This window comes from Thermobia domestica, chromosome 9 (genome assembly GCF_964235325.1).
Source record: "Thermobia domestica chromosome 9, izTheDome1.hap1.1, whole genome shotgun sequence".
Classification (NCBI taxonomy): domain Eukaryota; kingdom Metazoa; phylum Arthropoda; class Insecta; order Zygentoma; family Lepismatidae; genus Thermobia; species Thermobia domestica.
Window position 1 is genome coordinate 244,947,183 of NC_137462.1, and position 21,100 is coordinate 244,968,282.

Genomic DNA, 21,100 nt, shown 5'->3' on the forward strand with positions numbered 1-21,100 from the left:
ATCCATGAACAGGAAGTCTGGGCCAAATGCTCCGCGGAAATTGCGCACATGTGTATTGAGAATTTCATCCCGGTACCGTTACGCTGTCAAAGTGCCATGTTGCACAATATGGGTCCGTTTTCCCATCCAGTATAGTTCCACCCCCCACCATAATGGAACCACCGACATAGGACGGCCGTTCAGCAATGAAGTTTGGATGATAGCGTGTTCCTGGCTCTCTCCACATTAAAATCCGACCAGAATAAGACGACAGGCTGAATCTCAACTCATCGGAGAACATGACACGCGCCCATTGGTGTTCCCCTCATGCAACATGTTCCTGACACCATGTGTAACGCGCACGTTTGTGCTCCAGTTTCAATGGCACACACAGCACAGGCCTTCTTGCATACAGTCCTGCTCTATTGAGCCGCCGACGAACAGTTTCACGACTCACGCGTTGTCCTCTAGCCTGAAGCAACTCATTGTCCAGTTGAGAGCATGAAGCTTGACGGTTACGTTTGGCAGAAATTGTGAGAAATCGGTCATCGACGGCCGACTTCTTCTTCGGATGGCCTCCTCCATGACGTCTCCTGACTTCACCTCCATTTTGGAAGCGACTTCACAGCCTCGACACGACACTTCTGTTCACGTTGAATTCCTGCGCCACTTCCACTTGCGATCGGCCCAATTCCAACCGCCCAATTATTCGCTCGCCGTCAAAGTCACTCAAATGTCGTCTACCAGCCATTGTAAGGTGTGTACCCCAAACAAGAACCACTAACTCAATGCTTGGAGCCTCGGACACCACTGGGCTGTGGTGTACGCCTCATGTCATAATTTGTTCATCGCGCTTGCAGTGGTGCTGCTTATGCGATAGAGTGGGTGCTCACCTTGCCTGTGTGTCTCTTTGTATGTGCATGCCACTAACCAGTGTTGAATGGGCCCCACATGTCGCTTATACCACGTTCTCTCGGGTTGCTTAAGTTTTGTGGAGCAGTGTATATTATAGACTCAGGTTCAATACAGCAATCACACCTTACCTCTTGTACAAAATTCGCAAGAATACTTCACCTTTATGTTGGTGTAATGAACAAGTAGGCACTTTGGATCATCTTCTCTTTCACTGCTCTCTCTTATCTAAACATAGGACAATAGTTATGAAAGTTTTACATCAACGCTATGGCTACGGCCCATTCTCAATTAAACAACTTTTGACAATAAATGATTTAGATATTTTACACTACATCATTACCTTTCTTAAAAATAATGGTCTTGCACTCTGATAAACTGTAGCATGCTTATCCGGAATCTAATAGTAAATATTATAATATAACATATATAGATTTTTAAGCATCTTTTCTTCCGGTGAAAAAAATCACTTAATTACACTATACATAGACTTATATTCTTACAAACATAATAGCAGAATTTTATTACCAAACTGAACTGTTACACAAACTCATTTTTGCAATTTCACCGGAAAAGGCCTAAGAACACACCTTGCAACTAACAATCATAATTTTACATAGTTTTCTCTATTAAGGACGTGGGTGAAACAGACTTAAGTCTGCACTCTTCAATTTTTCCTACTGTTAGGTGAAGTGGAAGTGGAAGTGGCTTCACTATGAATTAGATAACAGAAAAAATGATTTAAGTAGTGTTAGTTTTTATACCACTTACTTAGCCCCAAATATAAAAGAAGGAAAATCGAATTTAAGTATGGTGGTAGAGAAATTGTTGTCGAAGAAGGATAATATAGTTTTAAAAATCTTAAGAATTATTATTTAAGATTTGAATCTATAAACATCGGAAATCGTTTTGAAAACAGAGTAAAGATAAAACGGATAGTGAAGATGTGACAATTGGAAATATGGGAAATCATCTTGATTTTGAGAATTGAAAAGTTTTAGAAAAATGAAATACATATTAGAGACAAACTACCAAAATTTCACTCTTTTAAGAATCAATGTTCATTGCTATTTATTTGATGGAATGTTTGTTAAAATGATGAGTGTACTTACAGAAAAAACAGGAATTATAGAATTGTTTACAACATAAGCAGAGGTCAAACATAGAATCGAACATGAACCTTGTTATTTCTTACTTTTTCTTGTAACAAGAGATAAAAAAAATGAACTTGAGACAAAAATAACAGACAAAGATTATAATTTAATTGATTTTAGTGTAGCAACAACAGCAATACTTTCACAAAGATTTTTTTTTGTAATAAATGACTATTATTGAATCTTATGAGTAGGAAAGTTTTACAGCAAATAAAAGAACATTTAATAATTTTAAAGAGCCTAACAAAGACATTGAGTTTCATTTTAATGTAGGAGATGGTTTTATTCACTCTCATAGAGCGGATTGTTATATGAAATTTGAAGTTGTGGGTGCTCAAGATGGAGGAACATTTGGTGTAAACAATAAAATAAAATTTGTAGATATTTTTGATTCTTCTTTTCAGAAATAGAAAGCATGAAGTTGTTATAGATAAAATTGGTTTACCAGGAATAACTTCAACAATAATTGGATTTTTTGGACTGAAATACTATGTATAAATATAGAAAGATAATAATAATTAGACAGTTTTTTTCTGGAATAGTCATGCAAATTTCTATGTAAGAGGATCGCAAAGTAAGCGTAACACTGATGCTTGATTCTAAATAAACTCAACTGTGCTGCTGAAGATATTTGTAACTATGTACGCCGCTCGCCATTACCACGTAAATTTGAAAAGATTTAGGAAGCTTAGAGTGGAGGCTCAACTCGGAAGTTTGTCCATCAGGTTGGTAATATTAATCGAACACAATACTCGATTTCAGATGTAGTTTTGGTCACACATACCTCAGTGTACATTTGCTATTTTAAAAATCAGAATCTCAATCGAAAATCCAAATACTGAAAATTGGAATTTTAAAATTATCTAAATCTGAAGTATCATTTTTAAAACAATAAGGTTTCGAAACAGATTATGAACTTGGTTTAAGAAAAAATTACAACTCAATTTTCATTAAATTAATATCAGGATTTTTAACTGATTGTAAAGAGATTAAGTGGAAAGAAGGATTGAGAATGACTTTTAGAAATGCTAATAATACTAATAATGTTTTATATTAAGTGGACAGGGATAGGAGTAGCTGCAAGTGCACCTTATAATGGAAAAATAAAAATAAAGAGTTTGGAAACAAGAATGCCAATAATAGAATATGAGTCTAATTATTAGAGTGAATTGAAATCGAATATATTGAGAGATCCAAAAATTGCATATTCATTTAACGTGTATGAAGTTTATGAACAAATTACAGTATTGTCTCACAAAAGAAACTGACAAAACCTGCGGAACAATTGTTGCGATATATAAAAGAATAAGCAAATGAACATAATTACAAGAAAGACATATATAGGTTAATTTAAAATGATTAACAATTGTCGAGAAACTTTAAAACAACATCACTTTCAAACTTTCGCCGAGATGAGTACAGAAAAAAAGATCTGCTCCAGTTCCTTACCAGAGAGTAGCGTTCCCAAAACTAATTCAACGTTCCCGCTTTGTATTGCCTTACTGATGCGTTGCATAGGAAAGAGGTTGCTCTAGTGTCTCCTGACGATAAATAAATGCGGTGTCCGACTTCTTTTATAAAGTTAAGACCTTCGGGACTCCATGAACCACCTGATTCGATAGTTATAGTGACAAAATGATATTTGTCAAATAAATTGCAGTACTTCTTGCGTTTTTCTGTTTCACGGCGAGCAGCCACGTTGCCAGCTTGTGCTGAAGAAGAATGTAGATTTGATGTGGCGAAGGTATCGGAACAAGTAAAATCCCGTAGAAGTGTTTTTCCTTTCTTCCAAGATATTAGAGTCGTACAATCTGGCCTCTTACCGTCTGCACGACTGCATCTCAACGGTTCGCGTATAGAAGGAACGCCTGCTGAAATTAGTGCACTCATGATCATGTCGTTGACGCTTGGGTGGCGTGAATGTCTGCTCGCACTATTGGCACAGGAGAGTCCGTGAAGGCCCTTCTTGTTTACGACACTTCTACAGGCAGAACATCTGTGTTGCTCGCAAACATCTGCTCCCAAATGCAGTGCACTGGCAATTCGAAAACTGTCATTGGGAAGATGCAATCCTAAAGAAGGTGATGGGATAGCATGGAGCCAAGCGCTTGCTTCAGATGATGTAGCTAGGAGTTTGGCCTTGTCTTCTGGGTTATCGGATGACTGAAGTAGAGGAGAAAAGTGATAAGTTATAAGGGGGTCGTCCCAAGAGGATTGTAATCTCCTCTTATCAAGATCAGGGGGATCTGATTCCACGATAAATGACCTTTTAGAAATGCTGTCGTTGACATCCGAATCCGTTACAAGGCTAAGATCTTGTTGGAGAATGGTCTCGATCAATGGCTTAGCGCCATAGAATGAAGACAGAAAGATGAAATAGCCAGGTCCGTGGCGCGGCGAATGCCGAGATCTCCGTGGTTAACAGGGAGAGACGCCTGCAACCAAGAGTTACCGTATTGTTGAGTGAGCAATTCAGGATAGATTCTAGACCGGCTTTTAAGGTGTTGTCATAGCATTCCAGAACATCAGCATCCCGCCAAGATGGAGCAGAGCGAAGAAAGTATAGCAGCCTTGGCATGGACAATGAGGCGCGTAGTAGGTAAAAGGCAAAGTGTGCTGAAATCAAGGAAAGACGTGTAAAGAAGAATTCTAATTTAGAAATTTTGTCTTTTAATATTGTTCGTCTTGCCACATTAGATAATGCTGCTCCTAGTAAGCTGGCGTTATCTGTCGCAATTCTTTGAATCCCAGGAGCGGCTTCGACAAGCAGCTTGAAGAGGTTATTAGCCTGTTCATTGGAGACTCCGAGAAAGCTGACCTCACATTTGGAGAAATTCATTTGCAATCCGATCTCCTTAGCCTGTCTACGGATCATTTCTAATGTCTCTATTACTGTATCCTTGTCTCCAGCTACAGTTCCGTCATCCAAATACCATATGTTCACTTCCGTATCGATACTGTTAACGATGGATTGTAAAGTTAGTGCGAACAAACCAGGGCCAAGAGGGTCGCCTTGTTGTACGCCACGCTGAGAGAAGATTATTTCGTCTCCTAAGTATAAGTTTCTTGGTTGCGAGTAACACTGATGGACGTATCGATAAATTGACGGGAAACTGTTTTTTACCTGTATGAGCATAGAATCACGATTCAACTCGTTAAATGCGTTTCTAAAGTCTATCTTCAGAAACACTTTCTCCTGATGGTGTGGAAAAGAGTATACGAGCAGCGTGGACTGTTGCTTCTGCTCCAGTCGAAAACACCCAGTTGGTGTAGGGATAGAATATGTGTAAGAGGTTCTCTAATTCTATGGCAAATGATTTTGGCTGATAATCTCCTCCACATATTGTCTACTGCGATGGGACGAATGCCACCACTTTTCTTCCTCAAAGCTATTAATAATGCTCCAAAGAAAATAGCTCTAATTTCCGTGGGTACATCACCCGAAATAGTCCAGTGGAGAAAATCACAGATGGCGTCAGTCAGGTGGTCTTTAGCTTTGCAGTCTTGCGATAGTAGGAGGTCCTGTAATGTCGTATGTATTCATAAAATATCTGGTTCATTCTTTGAGTTTGATGTAATAACATAATTTGACTGGAGAAAATTATATATGCATGAGTTTCTAATTGTGACATTTCAAACTGGTAGAAATCTAGATCAAACTAAAGATAATAGCAAATTTGATCATTAAGACGTTGAAAATATGTCTTAAGAAAGGTGTTTCCAAGAAAAAAATTTGGTCTTAGAAATTGCAGATAATACAGAGATAGATTATTTTAAGACATATGAAGATTACACTGCATTTTAGAGAATAACATACGGAAATACGGAAAAATACTACGATCCAGATGAATTCATTAGAAGTACATCAATATGTGTGACTAATTGCAGTAGAAGAAAGAATGTATTTTAAATCATGGGATAAATATAAAGATTGTTTTAGATTTTACAGAAGCTGTAGCTGTTAATACAATTTGTTAAGCAGTTCTAATTAGTCAAAAGAATTTTACATATTATTCAAAGAATGAGAAAGTAATTAAAGAATTTTAAGGAAGTTATATTGTAATATGGTTTATATGTAATCGTAAATTTTATTCTAAAAATTTAGAGCTCAAAATTGGCAGATCCAGATTTTTATATATATAATTTGTAGACCTAATAGCCCATTTAGATCTTTTGGATCAGTTACACATACCATGATCATTGGTTATCGGTGGCTTGTGAATGTGTATGTTATTATGTGCAGAAACTTGTCTTGCCGACTAGATTAGACAGAAAGAGAACAATAGGCTGTAGCCCAATATCAGTCACTGGCACATGTAAGGAGTATCGGAATATTAATTTTGTATTATTTGTGATCAATCTGACACACACTGGATTTTCCAAGATAAAATTTGAAATTTTTATAAAGATCTAATAACTTATGCTTCACCCTCTGTGCCCCCCTAAGGCGGTACATTACCAAAATAATATTCCAGATTTGATAAACGCATAAAGTTTTGCTAACCCGACGCCAAATTTCACATTCATTGACAAAAATATCTTCTTCTCGTATGTCCCTACTAAGGATATTTATGGTGATTTTTTTTTTATTTTTGAAATGCGGCTATAGACCCACATAAGCACTGGCACATGCAAGGAGCATTAATATTAATTCTGTGACATTTGTGAAAAATCTGACGCTTACTGGCATTTTCGAAACAAAATTTAGAATTTTGTTCGATAGTTCCATCATCTGATGCTTCGCCCCCTGTGCCCCCCTAAGACGGTGGTTACCAAAATAATATTCCAGATATGAAAAACGCAATTTCTTTTCCTACAACGACACCAAATTTCACATGAATTAACAAAAAATACCTTCTTCTTGTATGTCCCTACTAAGGATATTTATGGTGAATTTTTAATAATTGAAACGGGGCTATAGCCCCACATAAGTCATTGGCACATACAAATAGCATTAGGATATTAATTCTGTGACATTTGTGAAAAATCTGACGCTCACTGGCATTTCCGGAACAAAATTTTGAATTTTTATAAATATCCATCATCTAATGCTTCGCCCCCTGTGCCCCCATATGGTTGTGCATTACCAATATAACATTCCAGATTTCAAAAACGCATACTCTTTTGTTACAATGACGCCAAATTTCACATGAATTAGCAAAAAATACCTTCTTCTCGTATGTCCCTACTAAGGATATTTATGGTGACTATTCTATTTTTGAAAGGGGGCCGTAGCCCCATTATCAGTCATTCTTACATGTAAGAACATTGGAGCATTAATTCTGTGACATTTGTGATCAATTTGATGCTTACTGGCATTCCGAAAATAAATTTTGGGATTTTGGTAACACATCACCCACCACCTTTTCACGCCCCTTGCTTCCCAAAAGGGAGGAGTTTCCAAAATAATGTTTGAGATGGCTTTACTGGCTTTGTGAATTAGTGTTTTTGCATTTCGTAACAAATACAACTCATTAGCCCCAAAATCTTTACGAATAATTATTGGAGAAATAATACTGCTTCCAAAATTTAACATTGAATCTCCCATAAGGAAAATGAACTTTTGTGTTTACACCCCCAAAAGGGGGGCTAAACAGCAATTTCCTCTTAATTCCTTTAGAAATTCGAAAAATTCAGATATTTCTCAATAAGAGTGCCAAATGTTACATTAATAGTGTGAAAACTTCATCTTCTCCCAGTGCTGTAGAAAATTACACGAATTATGGAACAGTCTATATATATACAGTCTATATGGAACAGTCTATATATATATATATATATATATATATATATATATATATATATATATATATATATATATATATATATATATGTCTTTTTGACATGAAATTGCGTTTTACGATACTTTTTGAAATGAGATAGCCTCAAATCTCATCTCTTAGGCAACGCTAGAGAAGATCACGGAGTTTACGTCATAACCAGGGCCCGGATCTTGTTGACAAGTCAACTTTTTTCTGTTACGCATAGGACAAGGCAAGTTCAAATAAAAACATTATCCATCAACTCTTGGTTCTAAAAAAATATTTTTTTAGGGTCAACTTTTGGTCACTTTTTGCCGTTTTGAAGTTTCAGGTCAATTTTTAATATTTTAAGGTAACTTTTAGGTCACTTATGGTCTTTTTATTCTTTTTCTTCTACATAAGGAAATCTTAAAATGAAAACTGTTTATGGATTTAAAAACACGAAGTTAAATGATCTTCTTTCCTGCTTCCTGATTATTGGGGTAGAAAAAACTGCATTCCTAACAAGTTAATGAACACTAAGCTGTACCTGGTTGACGAAGGCTGGGGCTGTTCACGTCGTAAGTGGCCAAAGCAGATGGTTGTAGGTTGTTTGCCACAAAGGATATGACTACGTGAATAACTAAAAATAGATTAGAAGACGTTCAAAGGTTTTAAACAGGGTTTTTATCTATTATTCTGGTGTATACAATCCACACTTGCGAACTTTTATTCTTTAAGTGTGCTTCCTAGTTTCAACTCGAGAGTGAATTGATGCTTTCAGTATGTAGAATGCTGAGGCCTAAACCATCTACAGCTACTCATTTAAGACAGATTGTTTCTGAATTTGGTGAGGATGTTTTTAGTACTGACGGTGCAATATTGTTTTGCAAGGCATGTGAAGTAAAAGTGGCAGCAGAGAAAAGCGACACTGTACAAAAGCATATCAAAAGCGAAAAACATTTACGCGCAGTTGAAAACAAACATAAAACCAAGTGTTCGCAGTTGTTACTTGTGGAGAGTGCTTCGAATAGTAAAGGCAAATCCTCAGTTTTCAAAAGAATTGTGTGAAGTTTTTGTGTCTTCAAATATTCCTCTTTGGAAACTCAACAATGTGAAATTGCGGGATTTCCTGGAACGTCATACAGGTTGTTCCATTCCAGACGAAACGATTCTTAGGAAAAAATACATGCCAAAGTGTAACTAGGACGCAATAAGAAAAATAAGAGAGGAACTTTGGACTCAGATAATTTACTATATAGCGTTCCTTCACATCACTAGTCTATAGACAGACTAGTGATGTGGAGGAACGCTATGTTGTCAATATTATTGTTGGGGCAGTTAAAGCCGACGAACCTAGCAAAATATTTTTGCTAACTGGTGAAGTGTTGGAATCTGTCGACCATTTTACAATATGTAGACTTTTCGATAAATCGATATCCCTACTTTGGCCTGAAGGTGTCCAACATGACCATGTTGTTTTTGTATCAGATGCTGCTCCGTATATAATTAAGGCTGCTAATTCAATAAAATCGTAACAATGTTTACAGTTATCTACTGCAATGCTGAATAAGGTATGAACTAAATTTTCTGACGATTACAAAGTTTTTGAGTTAGTTTGTTGTATCACAGCTTATAAAATGTTTATATGTTGCTTAACTGGATATAGACCTATATATCTGTAATTCAAATATGAAATGCTTAGATATTTACTAAATTATTCAAAGTTTAGTTTTAACATTATTGCTTTTTTTAAAACCAAAGACACAAATGATCAATGGATTTCAACTAACTGAAACAAAACTTTTGAAAATGAGTGAGAAATGGTAATTAAAATCCAGTAGATATTTAAAAAATGAAATAAACGTTTAAAAAACTGCAAGTTTTAAGGCCAACTTTTGTGAATTTTAGGGTCATTTTACAGGAATTTTAGTGTCATTTTATAGGTTACTTTTTAGAAAATTTTAGGTCAACAAAATCCGGGCCCTGCTCATAACTATCACAATGAGGGTTTGATAAAGTACTTACATCGCGTTTGAAGAGTCTTTTGTTTAGCTCTAGCTAATGCCATATAAACTTCATGATGGGCAACATCGTATCCATGGATTTTCTAAAAATCATTTTCTTTCATCATCACCTTTGTTCACTCATCTGTCTCATTTACCTTGAGTGCTTGTTTGTGTCTGTTAAACTAAATAATTTATTTTATTTCACTGCAATAAACCAATAATGCAATCAATTTCTAAAACAATTTTTCACTGCTCATATCTTGGGCACAGATAGAACTTAATAGTAAGTAAAACATACAAATTTTCATATGTAAATTCGGTATAACAAGTAACACGGCACTACTCAACTAGTATACATATGCATATTTTACCTTACTTCCTGCGTTGACTCGAAAAAGAAATTCAATAACATTTCCCGTTTCTATCTCAAAGCGCTGTTTGGTTGCGAAACTTTTTTTTTTAAAAAAATTTTTTAACAATGACTAAATTTCTTTGGAACTGTAGGCCTTGAATAGCATTAAACCACGTAAGTATTCTTGGTTGCATTTTCCCCGTTTCGTGTAACTTGGGCCAAAGAATTATTTCTTATTCTTCTGTATCAAGAATATGTGATGAATATATATCTTTTAAGCATATCCACAAATCAAACATTGAATGTACTATACCAACCCAATTCACTTCATTACTATTGTTATTAACACCAAATTATTAATCAGTTTGCAAATTTTGCAGCGTCCGTTACAGAATGAGGTCCCTATCTTCACACATTTAACTAGAATATATGATAATTTGTTTTAAAATAGCATTATGAATGGGAGAAATTAATATTTCTGAATTAGAAACATGTGCTTTTTTCTATTAAAGCAACTCTTGAATTTGCACTTGATAAATTTTCTTGAGGAAACTCATGTGAAATTTAATGTAAGGTTGTTTTGAGTGTTATCCTTTCAAATATTCTGAGATAACCTTCGTAATAATCAGAACATTAAGACCAAGTAGCATTAATTTTGATATACTTTAAAAGAGGTGTAATTAAAAAAAATATTAAAAAACATATTGTTACTTTTTATACATTGAAACATTTTCTTACTCGTATCAAAAACAGTTTGTTCTTTATAATTTAAGCCTCCAGTTAGTTTTTCGAAAGTATTAGGGCTACATGCCATTTGAATTATTTCCAGTAGATTAATTAATAATAATCCAAATGACTAAATTTACTAATTTTCTATGGAAAAGGGAATTTTAGATGGCAAGGGGAAATTTTGAATCTTTTAAAGGGACATTATGTTCTAAATTTTTGGCTACACTGAATAGAAGTAGTAAAAACGACCAATTACCGAGTGATTGGTGGCAGCAATGATGATGGGAACCATGAGGTACGAACATTATATTGCCGGTGCTATTTTTAGACGTATATTAAATAATTACCAGCCATGTATGAAGAATCATTTAATTGCTATTGTATTAGCTTTAAACATAGGTTTTAAATGTTGGTAAAAGAAGTTTGTACTTCTAAGTAATCCGAATGATGTTGTCTGTAGGTTACGAAACGAATGATGCGGCTAGAAATTTTGATGTTTTGAGTAATGTGCCACTAATTTCTTTGTTTGCGGTAAAGATGGTTTATTTTTAAGTGATTATGCTTTCGTATTGTCAATGCGAAATGTGTTAAGTTTGTTTCTGGCCTTCTCCTATATGCCTTTGTACTCTGACGAAGTGGTTTATGCGCATGCTTTTTATGTTAATGGATTTAGATTCGTTTCTCGGTGAGAGAGCTCACTTTAAACTTTTAAATAACGGTGTAGATCACGTGTTATGCAATAGGTTCCATATAGCAATTTTGAAAATGGACAAATCTCAAAGAACACTAATGCCCTTGTACTTTATATTCTACTCTTCTCTGCGGGAGTTCGATTCCCGGCCATAGCTCGTGTTCGGATTGTACAGTAAACAAGGTTTACGACTCATACCAAGGTTCTAGATAACTGGTCCCCCTTCCCGTTGGTCAGTAATAAATACAGAAAACAACGTGCCCTGGGGGGCTCTAACCCGCCTTCACTCGCTAACGCTCGCTAGGCAATATTGTGTAAATGAAATTTATAAACCTTAGTACAGAAAGTAACCAACCCAGCTACTAACTTACATGGGGGCCAGTAATCTAGACCTTCGTGCTGATAGACCGTCTGTACCTTCGGTGCTGATAGTGACGCGACAGTCTAATTCAACCAACTGATGTATATTTAGGAAGGCTTAGTAATTACAATTTACCATCGTAATTATTGTATGATATTTTCAATAAGTTTTGAGAAAGGGGATCGCAAATATAGTATCGAATCATTATCTTGTCAATTGTGTAATTCTTGAATTAGATTTTAAAAATCTGCCGTGCGTCTCACGAGTAACGAACGTAAATATTAGGGCTATAAATTTTAAGAAAAAAAGAAAATTGTCTGCTACTGCTTATAAGAACGTTGCATCTTACCAAGATATTGCCATTCTAGGAAATATGGATTAGTTATCAAGACCCCACTAACGAATATTGGAGGGGAGGTCAATGAACAATAGCGAGTTGAGTTGGATGAGGTGCAGAGAGATGCACTGTTCGAAATATGAGTGGATGCATTAGTAATTTCAGCTACTCTTTGGGGAGTTCAATTCATACATTTTCTGGTGTTTATTGTGTAGTTCTACTAGCTATTATGGCAATTGCCTTTGTGATTTATTAGGCATTACTGCTGTATCGAAGGAACAATTTGAAAATCGAAAATGGAGTTAAGTTTAGAGTTGCCCCACCATTTTTTTTTTTTTTTTTAAATAAAAATCAGGAAAATTTATGGGAGAAATGGGGTAAGTAATGATGGTTTGGGGTTCTTATGTGATGTTTATGTGTGAAAGTTTGGCAGTAAAGTTATGTTTAATACGAGAAAAGATATGTAGATGTGGGTACTATTTGCAAGACGCGGAAGGTTTCGATGACTGAACAGCATGGTATAGGATGGGGAATCGGTGTGTTGAATATGATATTTCCGCATTGAGTTTTATAGAATTATATAAGAATAATGAAGAAAATCTATTAAATTTTCATGAGAACCTGTTCCAGTCTAGCTAGTCTTACCAGGTAACCTAAACTAACCAAATCTAATTTAACGTAGCCTAACCTGACAATTTTTAATGTTTTAACTGCATTTTGTAGGTTGGAAACTGGAGGGCCAACTCTAAACTTAAGCCCCAAAATGTACTATATTCGGTTATATTTGGTTGGATTACATGTTAGATTACGTTACAATAGGGTGCACTTTTACCATACGGATCCATAGTATAAGTAGTAACAGTAATAGGAACGGGTTAGAAGCCCCGTGCGGGTTGGTTGGGTTCTGTTCTCGACATGAAATGGGCCAATTAAAAATGCCCAAATTTTTCTGTACATTTTACAATCTATGGATCCGTATAGTAAAACAAGTGTACCTCTCCGCGAAGTAGTCCATCCGCCTCTAGATACAGTGCCGCTTACAACATAAAAAACAACCAGCAAATACAACTACTTTGTTAACTTTTACTATTGCCCTTACCTGACTTTCACTCATTCTTCCTCACAAACTAAAATATATTCAATTAACCCGATAAATTTCATAAAATTTATCCGGCGATACAGCTGTTAACCCAATTATTATATTATTGAATTAACTGTCGCATATGTTGGCCTTAAATACAAAGGCCTTATTATTTAAGCGTTTTACGGCAAACAAGTGTAATTGATTTACTATCCATTTCATAAAGATAGGCCCCAGACTTCGCAGTGCTGCCCTGACGTTCACTCAAAACATATTGATTGCATTGTCTTACCTCGTTAGAATTGCTGGAATGTTGTCTTTTCAATACGAAGGCAAAAATTTTGTTAGTAGTGAGACAAAAATAGGAATTAATGAAAAGTGCGTATTTTATCGTACTTCTTTGGTAGATTGTTTATGGGACTATATATCGGAAATGAGATCACGTGAAATAATTTCCTGAGCATGATATGTAGGCGCATCTATTTCCTTTAAGTTCTGAAAATTTCATTACTCAACAGTTCGTAATTTTCTTGGTTATTTAGTAAAAAGTTATCTCTGAATTGTATTATCAATCTGAAAATATATATATATTAAAGTATCTCTTTCAACCAAACTGTTTCTATTTGTTTTGAAAGATAAACAATGACAAATATGGCATTATGATTTTCTCTCCTCTGCTACCTTCGCTATCACAGTTTATACGAAGTGCTGTGTTGCGACGTTTCCCTGGCACGTATACACTCTCAGCACGACGGGTATTTAAACGTGTCTCGCACAATGTCCGGCACATTTTAGAGGTATTTTTAAAATTTTGTATCTCCACAGATTTTTAACCAATTTCTTAGAAATTAACAGTAAACATGAACTTTGTTTAAAATTAGAAAAACGGACCGTTCATCTGGTTTGGATTGCATATAATGGTCCTTGAAAGTTTGTTACTTTTTGTCAGTTTTTTCACTTACTGTATACAGTACATTTGCTCAGAAACAAATACACTCACAAAGTTTATTATATGGTATAATCTTAGTTGATGTGTAATATTGAGTTTACATTTCTCAGAATATCTCTTTTCTGCTTTAGAAGTCTCTTTACTTCTCTTTAGTGTTGTACATTTCGAAGTACTTTTCCACGCGAAGTCCAGCTTCATATATCAAACAATAAACGCTAGTGTTCTTTTTTTTCTTTCTTTCTTTTTAACTTCCTTTAACCAGATATTAGGGAAACTCTGTATGGGTAATGGCCCCTTGCTACCAGCCTTCCACCAGATGAAGACTGGGATGGTTCTTGTACTTAAGTGCCTGCAGAGTGCATCAGTTCTTCTGTTACGTTCGCATAAAAAGTTCGGAGTGCGATGTTTTTCTGTACAATCTGTGAGCATTGACAACCGGTAAGGCAAACAGCAAAGACGCAGCAGCTTCCACCATTTGACAGACATATTAATATCTCTTCCGTAGTTAATTTGTAAAAATCGCGTAAAGGTGGCTTCCGTACACGGTGCATGTGAATAGTTAGTGTAAAAATTTTCTTGTTTTCAATTAAAGTAATACGCTTTCACTTAGAAGACGACAATTTCGTTTTAATTTTTTCTTTTTCCCTTAATCTGCTGTTTTGCATATTGATTCTTTTTCTACTATAAAACTTCATCGGTAAAATCAACTGAAACACTTTATATGGGGGAATACTCCGTAGATAGCCCACCATTTTGATCAATTCTTGGGACACCACTAAACAGGGGTTTTGCGTTTACTTGAATTTTATCGCTCCAAGCTACATCAGACTCTGCCTTCCAATAGGAAGGACGCGTTTTTCCCGGCGCATCCTCAAGTTCACGTGAAACAGGGTTACTATCTTGTTTATTCCCGAATACTCCACTGAGCACAGAATAATAACTCATAACCATCTGCGTCGGAGTCATTAATCAGTTCTACAATTTCAAGGAATATCCATAATCCATATATATATATATATATATATATATATATATATATATATATATATATATGTATATATATATATATATATATATATATATATATGTTTTTTTTCACAGCAAAAATATAAATGCTCGTTCGCCCTTACTGCAATGAACACATATGGTATGTGTGTGTAAGTTTTTGACGCCTACGAACCGAGGGTGAGTGTTGAAAATGTAATCAGTGGAACCTGATTTACAAAAGAATACACCATTAATACATGCTTCCATTCTTATTTCATGCATATTTTTTAAACTGGTTAAAATAGATGGACATCACCTCCTGTTAAAATAAAAAAAAAAAAAAAATGTGGATAATATTGTAGGTTTTTAACCTCTTAGTCCTTGGTTTTAGCTACCTGACAATGTTTATGGACCATGAAAAGAATTTGTACAAAATGAAACGATTTTAAGTCTCATGTGCAGATTTCTGGCTGGTTCTGTTGTGTGTACAAATTATTCTCATTTGTTTAGAGCTCCGACAGTGCTATCAGAATAAGGAAACATGCCTTTGGCAACCTTTAACAAGGTTTCAGCGGTATCCTAACAATGTTTAATTCCGATATTCAGTGGAAATTGTACTTACCGATTGTGTCCATTTAGTGTCGGGCATTGTGACATTTTTTAGAAAAGCAGAATGAAGCTGTTAGGTTTCGCGGGCAGGATGGTAGACGGAATTTATTTACCGTACCAAAAGTAGTAAAAGTGGAACAAGTGGATTCATTTTATTCTCAGAACTGATAAGGTGTTGTTAATACTTACGCCTAGGAACTAATGTGAATAGATTAACTTTTATTTATTTTTTTAATTTTTCTGTTTGCCTATTGTATGCATCTGAAATATTTATTAATACTTTATTACAGGTTGTTACTACATATAGTTTTACTAGTAATAGTTGCCTTACTAGTACAGAATACAATAGCTGTTGATAGAGATAACTTTAAAACATGTCAACAAAGCAGTTTCTGTAGGTAAGTGACAGTTTTCTAATCCATGTTGTGCAGTATTTGTTTCGTTATTATTACAGTAGTTTTTCGTCTAACTTCTGTTGGATGATGTACTGTTACTCTGTCGTTGGACCTGTTAACTCGTGAAACCATCTACCATTAATTATTTTGTGCATAGCTATGTTTAGATGGGTTGTATTGAGTATTCCTAGCTCCTTTCTCGTCTCGTCACCAAAAGGATAAGATACAATGACACGAAACATTTTTAGAATAGACATAATGAAATAATGGTACAAAAGGAATCCCACAGACCTGGAAAATCGGAGATTCGGACATACACAATAATTGTGGTACGTATATATACATATTGTGGTGTACAGTAATTGCAAGAGGTATTTCTGTAATTCACATTTATTCACCCACTCATTGTGAAACTTTAAGTACGTGTTAAAAAAAATCCTTAAAGAAGAATGTTCCTTTAGAATGGGTGTATCAGTGTGTCGAATTCTTTAAAACGTGCATAACTTCAGTTACATATTTTGTAATAAGAGAAATCTATCCTGGTTACGACTTAGCTAGTTTTTTTCTTCGTGCATTGGAAGATGTGCGAAACTTATTTAATAGAGAAAACGCCCATTGGTTATTTTCAAATCAATATCCTAGAGCGTTCGTCTACGTATATTTTAAACAGAGTTTATGGAATTTTCCACCAATTTTTTTTTTTTTTTGAGGGGGGAGTAAAATCGACATAAACACAATAAAACCCACCTCCAGAAATATACTTCAAAACTTGAATTGAAATTATAAGTTTAATGTGATCATCATTACTTTATTTAATCGTGTTTCTCAGTACACGCTTAGTTTCAGAATTGGTTTTAAATATGTATTTATCAAAAGGAGCTCTCTAGAACATAATACCATTGAAAAATAAATGTGTTTAGAAATTGTGCGTGGCGAATTTAATTCGCGCGCAGTCAGATTTGCTGTAATATGGGACAAAAAACAATGTAACTACGTTCCCTTTATTTTTGTAGTACATACTCACGTATTAGTGCAAATAAATAATAAAATGTCTTTTTCCATGTGTCAGTTAGTAACAAATCGAATATGCTTCATTTCAAGAATTTTTCAACACTACATTTGAATAATTACACACACGCAAACAAACAAAACAGAATTGCATTAAAAAGGAAACAAAATCTTCTCGTATGATAATTACAAGTGCACGATTTTTTTTTTTTTTTTTTTTTTTTTTTTTTTGTCGTTGTTGTAATACCATAATTTGAATCAAATACACTACAATCGCTTCACTTAAAAAAAGGATATACCAAAGATCTACCTCTATATCTCAACACTATACCTGGATAATTACACACACCAATGAAAAATAGTTGCATTAAAAGGGAAATCGAAACTCCCAAACTCTTGCATATCTGGAGGAATGTGAGACTTATAGCACGTTTATCATACGTTACAAAGATGCTTTAATCCGGAAAATTTGAAAAAAGAACATTTTAGTTTTTCTGGTGTTCCTTTTTTCAAATCCCAGAGTAACTTTTTTTTTTTTTTTTTTTTTTTTTTTTTTTTTTTTTTTTTTTGGAAAGAAAAATGTTAATGTTTAAAGAAGCAACTGCGTCAATACTCTTCATCCGAGTATCATGGTTTATACGTTATTTTCTGCAGAACAAAATAAGTTTTGAAATGATACCGTGCTCATACATACGAAAAAAGGGATATTTGGGGTAAAATGAAAAGAAAAGTCCTTTAATAAATTTCCTTATGTTAGCATAGCGTGGCTTACAGGTATTTGAATATAATTAACCTTGAGAAATACTGTGGTCCGTATGTAATTGGGTGTCAAGTTTAATTGCAATATCTAGAATAGGTACGAGAGAAAAAATATTTCTCAATTCTTTGACATGAAAATTTCATATATAAATACAAAAAGTAGGATATGTATATAATAAAACTTTGCAAACACAGTATTATTCTTTCCAGTATCATGGCTTAGAAATCATTGTCTTCGGAATGAAACAAGCTTTCAGATTATACCATGTGCATGTGTTCATAATGTACGAGAAAAGGGAAACTTGGGGTAAATACGGTAATTTCCTTCCAGAAATGTCTTCTTAGAAATTTGGCGCCTCATGAAATGGTCCCGGCTACGTGTATCTGAATATAATGTACCTTGAAAATATCGCCTATACGTAATGTGTATGCCAAGTTTCGTTGCAATATGTAGAATAATTTCGAGAAAGAAAATTGGAATAATGTTTGACAATACAAATGAGATAGTATCGGAGAATCACTCCCAGTAACAACACTCGTATTTTTCTAATATACCAGACATCACACCCAAATTAAACTACTCAATAACCGTTCGCAAGTACAAATGCAGCAAATCTACATAATAGCTAAAACAACACTTACTTCCCTTGTTTACCTTAGAACTAAATTATATAAAGTCCTCTGAATATAAGGAAGAGAATGGGGAGAGAGGAAATAGAAAATGCCACCATGTTCATTTCGTAATACATGCTTATGAACTGTGGACCTAAAATATCGACAATAAAAAATAAAAAAACATAAATAAAAAAATAAAAAAAACTTCCTTTCAAGCCTAAACTTGAAAGGGCGTTATCACCTTATATTGGAACGCAGAGTGAAAAGATCATTATACATTGTAATGTCATACCCTCTGGACATTCAAAAAAATAAAATAAATAACTTTGAAGCAAACATATAGATTCTAGGTATAATTGATGATGTGTGTTCGTGACATCGTTTGTGCCACTTTCTTTAATCGCTGGCTCCTAATTTGAGGTACTATCTTAGTATTTTCCTGGCACTTTTGCGGGAAGTTAAAGAAATTTGTTATATTGACGAAACTATGGTCAGAGAAGCCAAGTTGTAAGCTTCATACATCAAGAAAGCACAGTGAAATTAGTTCAACTGTGAGTGAGTACACCAACTCAAAATTGACCACCCTTCAAAGTAGAAATTCCATCTTCGGAGGGAAATGAACCAAAAGAAACTTGTGCAGCTTGACGGGAATTTGTATCAAACATCAAGGATAAAAAGGGGCAAATTCTAAGTTATCCTAAGCATCCCTTTCAAAGGTACAGATTTTGCACCTTACTCCAACTGCAACAAAATACACCGGATCCATAGTATGGTCATCCTGTGAATGAAACTTGCAGTCATTTTATCTGGAAGATAAATGGGACTGTTTTTGCCATAGCGTCAACAAAAAAGATGCTGTCATTATAACAATTACAGGTGAAACGTGGGGAAAGTGATGATACATGACCCGCAGTATTAAAGAAACTTTCACTATACATAGGAAGAGACATTCAGTATTTCACTTTGGAAGATCAAAATTTTATGCGCTGCAACCCAAGTAGGTGGTTCCACATGTGCCTGATTAAACGTGTGATATATAACGGAAGACCTATTTGTTTTAAGAATGTGATGATTTCCCTGAAAAGGGAGGACTCTTCTTACACATTTGGTCTGAAAAACATAGCAAATGATTTTTCTGAGGTTACATATGCAACATGGGAAGAAAACAAACTCATTAGGAAAATAGTTGCTATTGGTACCTTCATTGACGAGTTTGGGAAATAGACAGTGAAAGCAATAACACACCACGATCTGAAGAAATTGCTACAACACATTACAGAAATGAAGAGATCTGTATGAGATCTCCTGTATTTGTAGTCCTTTGAGTGTATGTTGGCTTGCAACATGAAGATACCATGTCGACCATTGCTGGGTATTTGCGCACAAGTTAGCGGTGGATTTCAGCGCTGGGTTCGCAGTAATGTCTTTTGTTTCAACGAAGAAAGACAGGATATTCATCTCGACATAGAATACCATACTAGTATCACTATAACCTTCCTCGAATAGAGAAGTGGTTTTGGGATCATCTTGGACGTTGATCCAGCTCGTTTTCGCGGTTGTGTATGTATGTAATGTTTGCTGCAAGTTAGATATGCAGAATGTTCCAGATTGAGGTCGTAAATTAGCAGCTTTTCGTTAGAACGGATTGTCGCTAATATATGTTTCATTATACTTGTAACAGTGTAGTACACTTGTTGAACAAATCCAGTCTTTGTGAATGTATAATTAAGTTGTACTTGGGTTTTTGGATTTTTAAGCTTTTAAATTTGGTTTCATAGTGCATTTTTGTAATTCTAACATACATTATTTGTGTTTCAGGCGTAATATTGGCATGCAGCCAGGCAAATCAGTATATGAACTTCATCTAAACACAATGAAAGTACATTCATCAAGCTTAGAAATAGAATTGGTAAACACGAAGAAGCTAGTGAAGTTTAAGTTTGAACTATTTGGACTTGCAGATGGAACGTTTAGGATGAAAATTAATGAATTGGATCCTTTGAAAACTCGCTATGAAGTTGAGCACGTTCTGGTGGGAGAACCAGTACTTGAGAAGTACGTTCATATTTCATTTTTTACTAAATTTATATTGTTCTCTAGGTACTCCATCGTTGTACAATATTCTTGTTTAATCTCGGGGAAACTAGTGTAAAGGTAAAAAGCTACAGACTAATAATTTTACCTGTAAATGTTAGGAAAATGAGTCTTTACAGGCTTAGTTGTGGTGATATTGACGATGACATAATTTCGTTTTCTATGTAAGTATGACTATATTTAAGTATAACAATACCAATAATACTAATAAATTGAAAATCCAAAAAGATAAGGTCTTAACAGAAGGTTTCCTTTTCACTTTTACCAAGTTTATCGATCAGAGTCAGAAGAATAACAAAAACCCATAATCTAAAAGTCAGTCTAAAACTTAGAAACAT

At 34.8% G+C, this 21,100-nt stretch overlaps 1 protein-coding gene across 1 annotated transcript in view; it reads left to right on the forward strand.

The window, feature by feature from the left end:
• Positions 1-11,109: 11,109 nt before the first annotated feature.
• Positions 11,110-21,100, forward strand: part of GCS2alpha (glucosidase 2 subunit alpha) — a 127,282-nt gene continuing 117,291 nt past the window's right edge. The window contains exons 1-3 of the mRNA XM_081725938.1: positions 11,110-11,171; positions 16,182-16,289; positions 20,487-20,723. Of these exons, the coding sequence (XP_081582064.1) occupies positions 11,152-11,171; positions 16,182-16,289; positions 20,487-20,723 (365 nt within the window). The 5' untranslated portion in view covers positions 11,110-11,151. The remainder of the gene's footprint in view (positions 11,172-16,181; positions 16,290-20,486; positions 20,724-21,100) is intronic.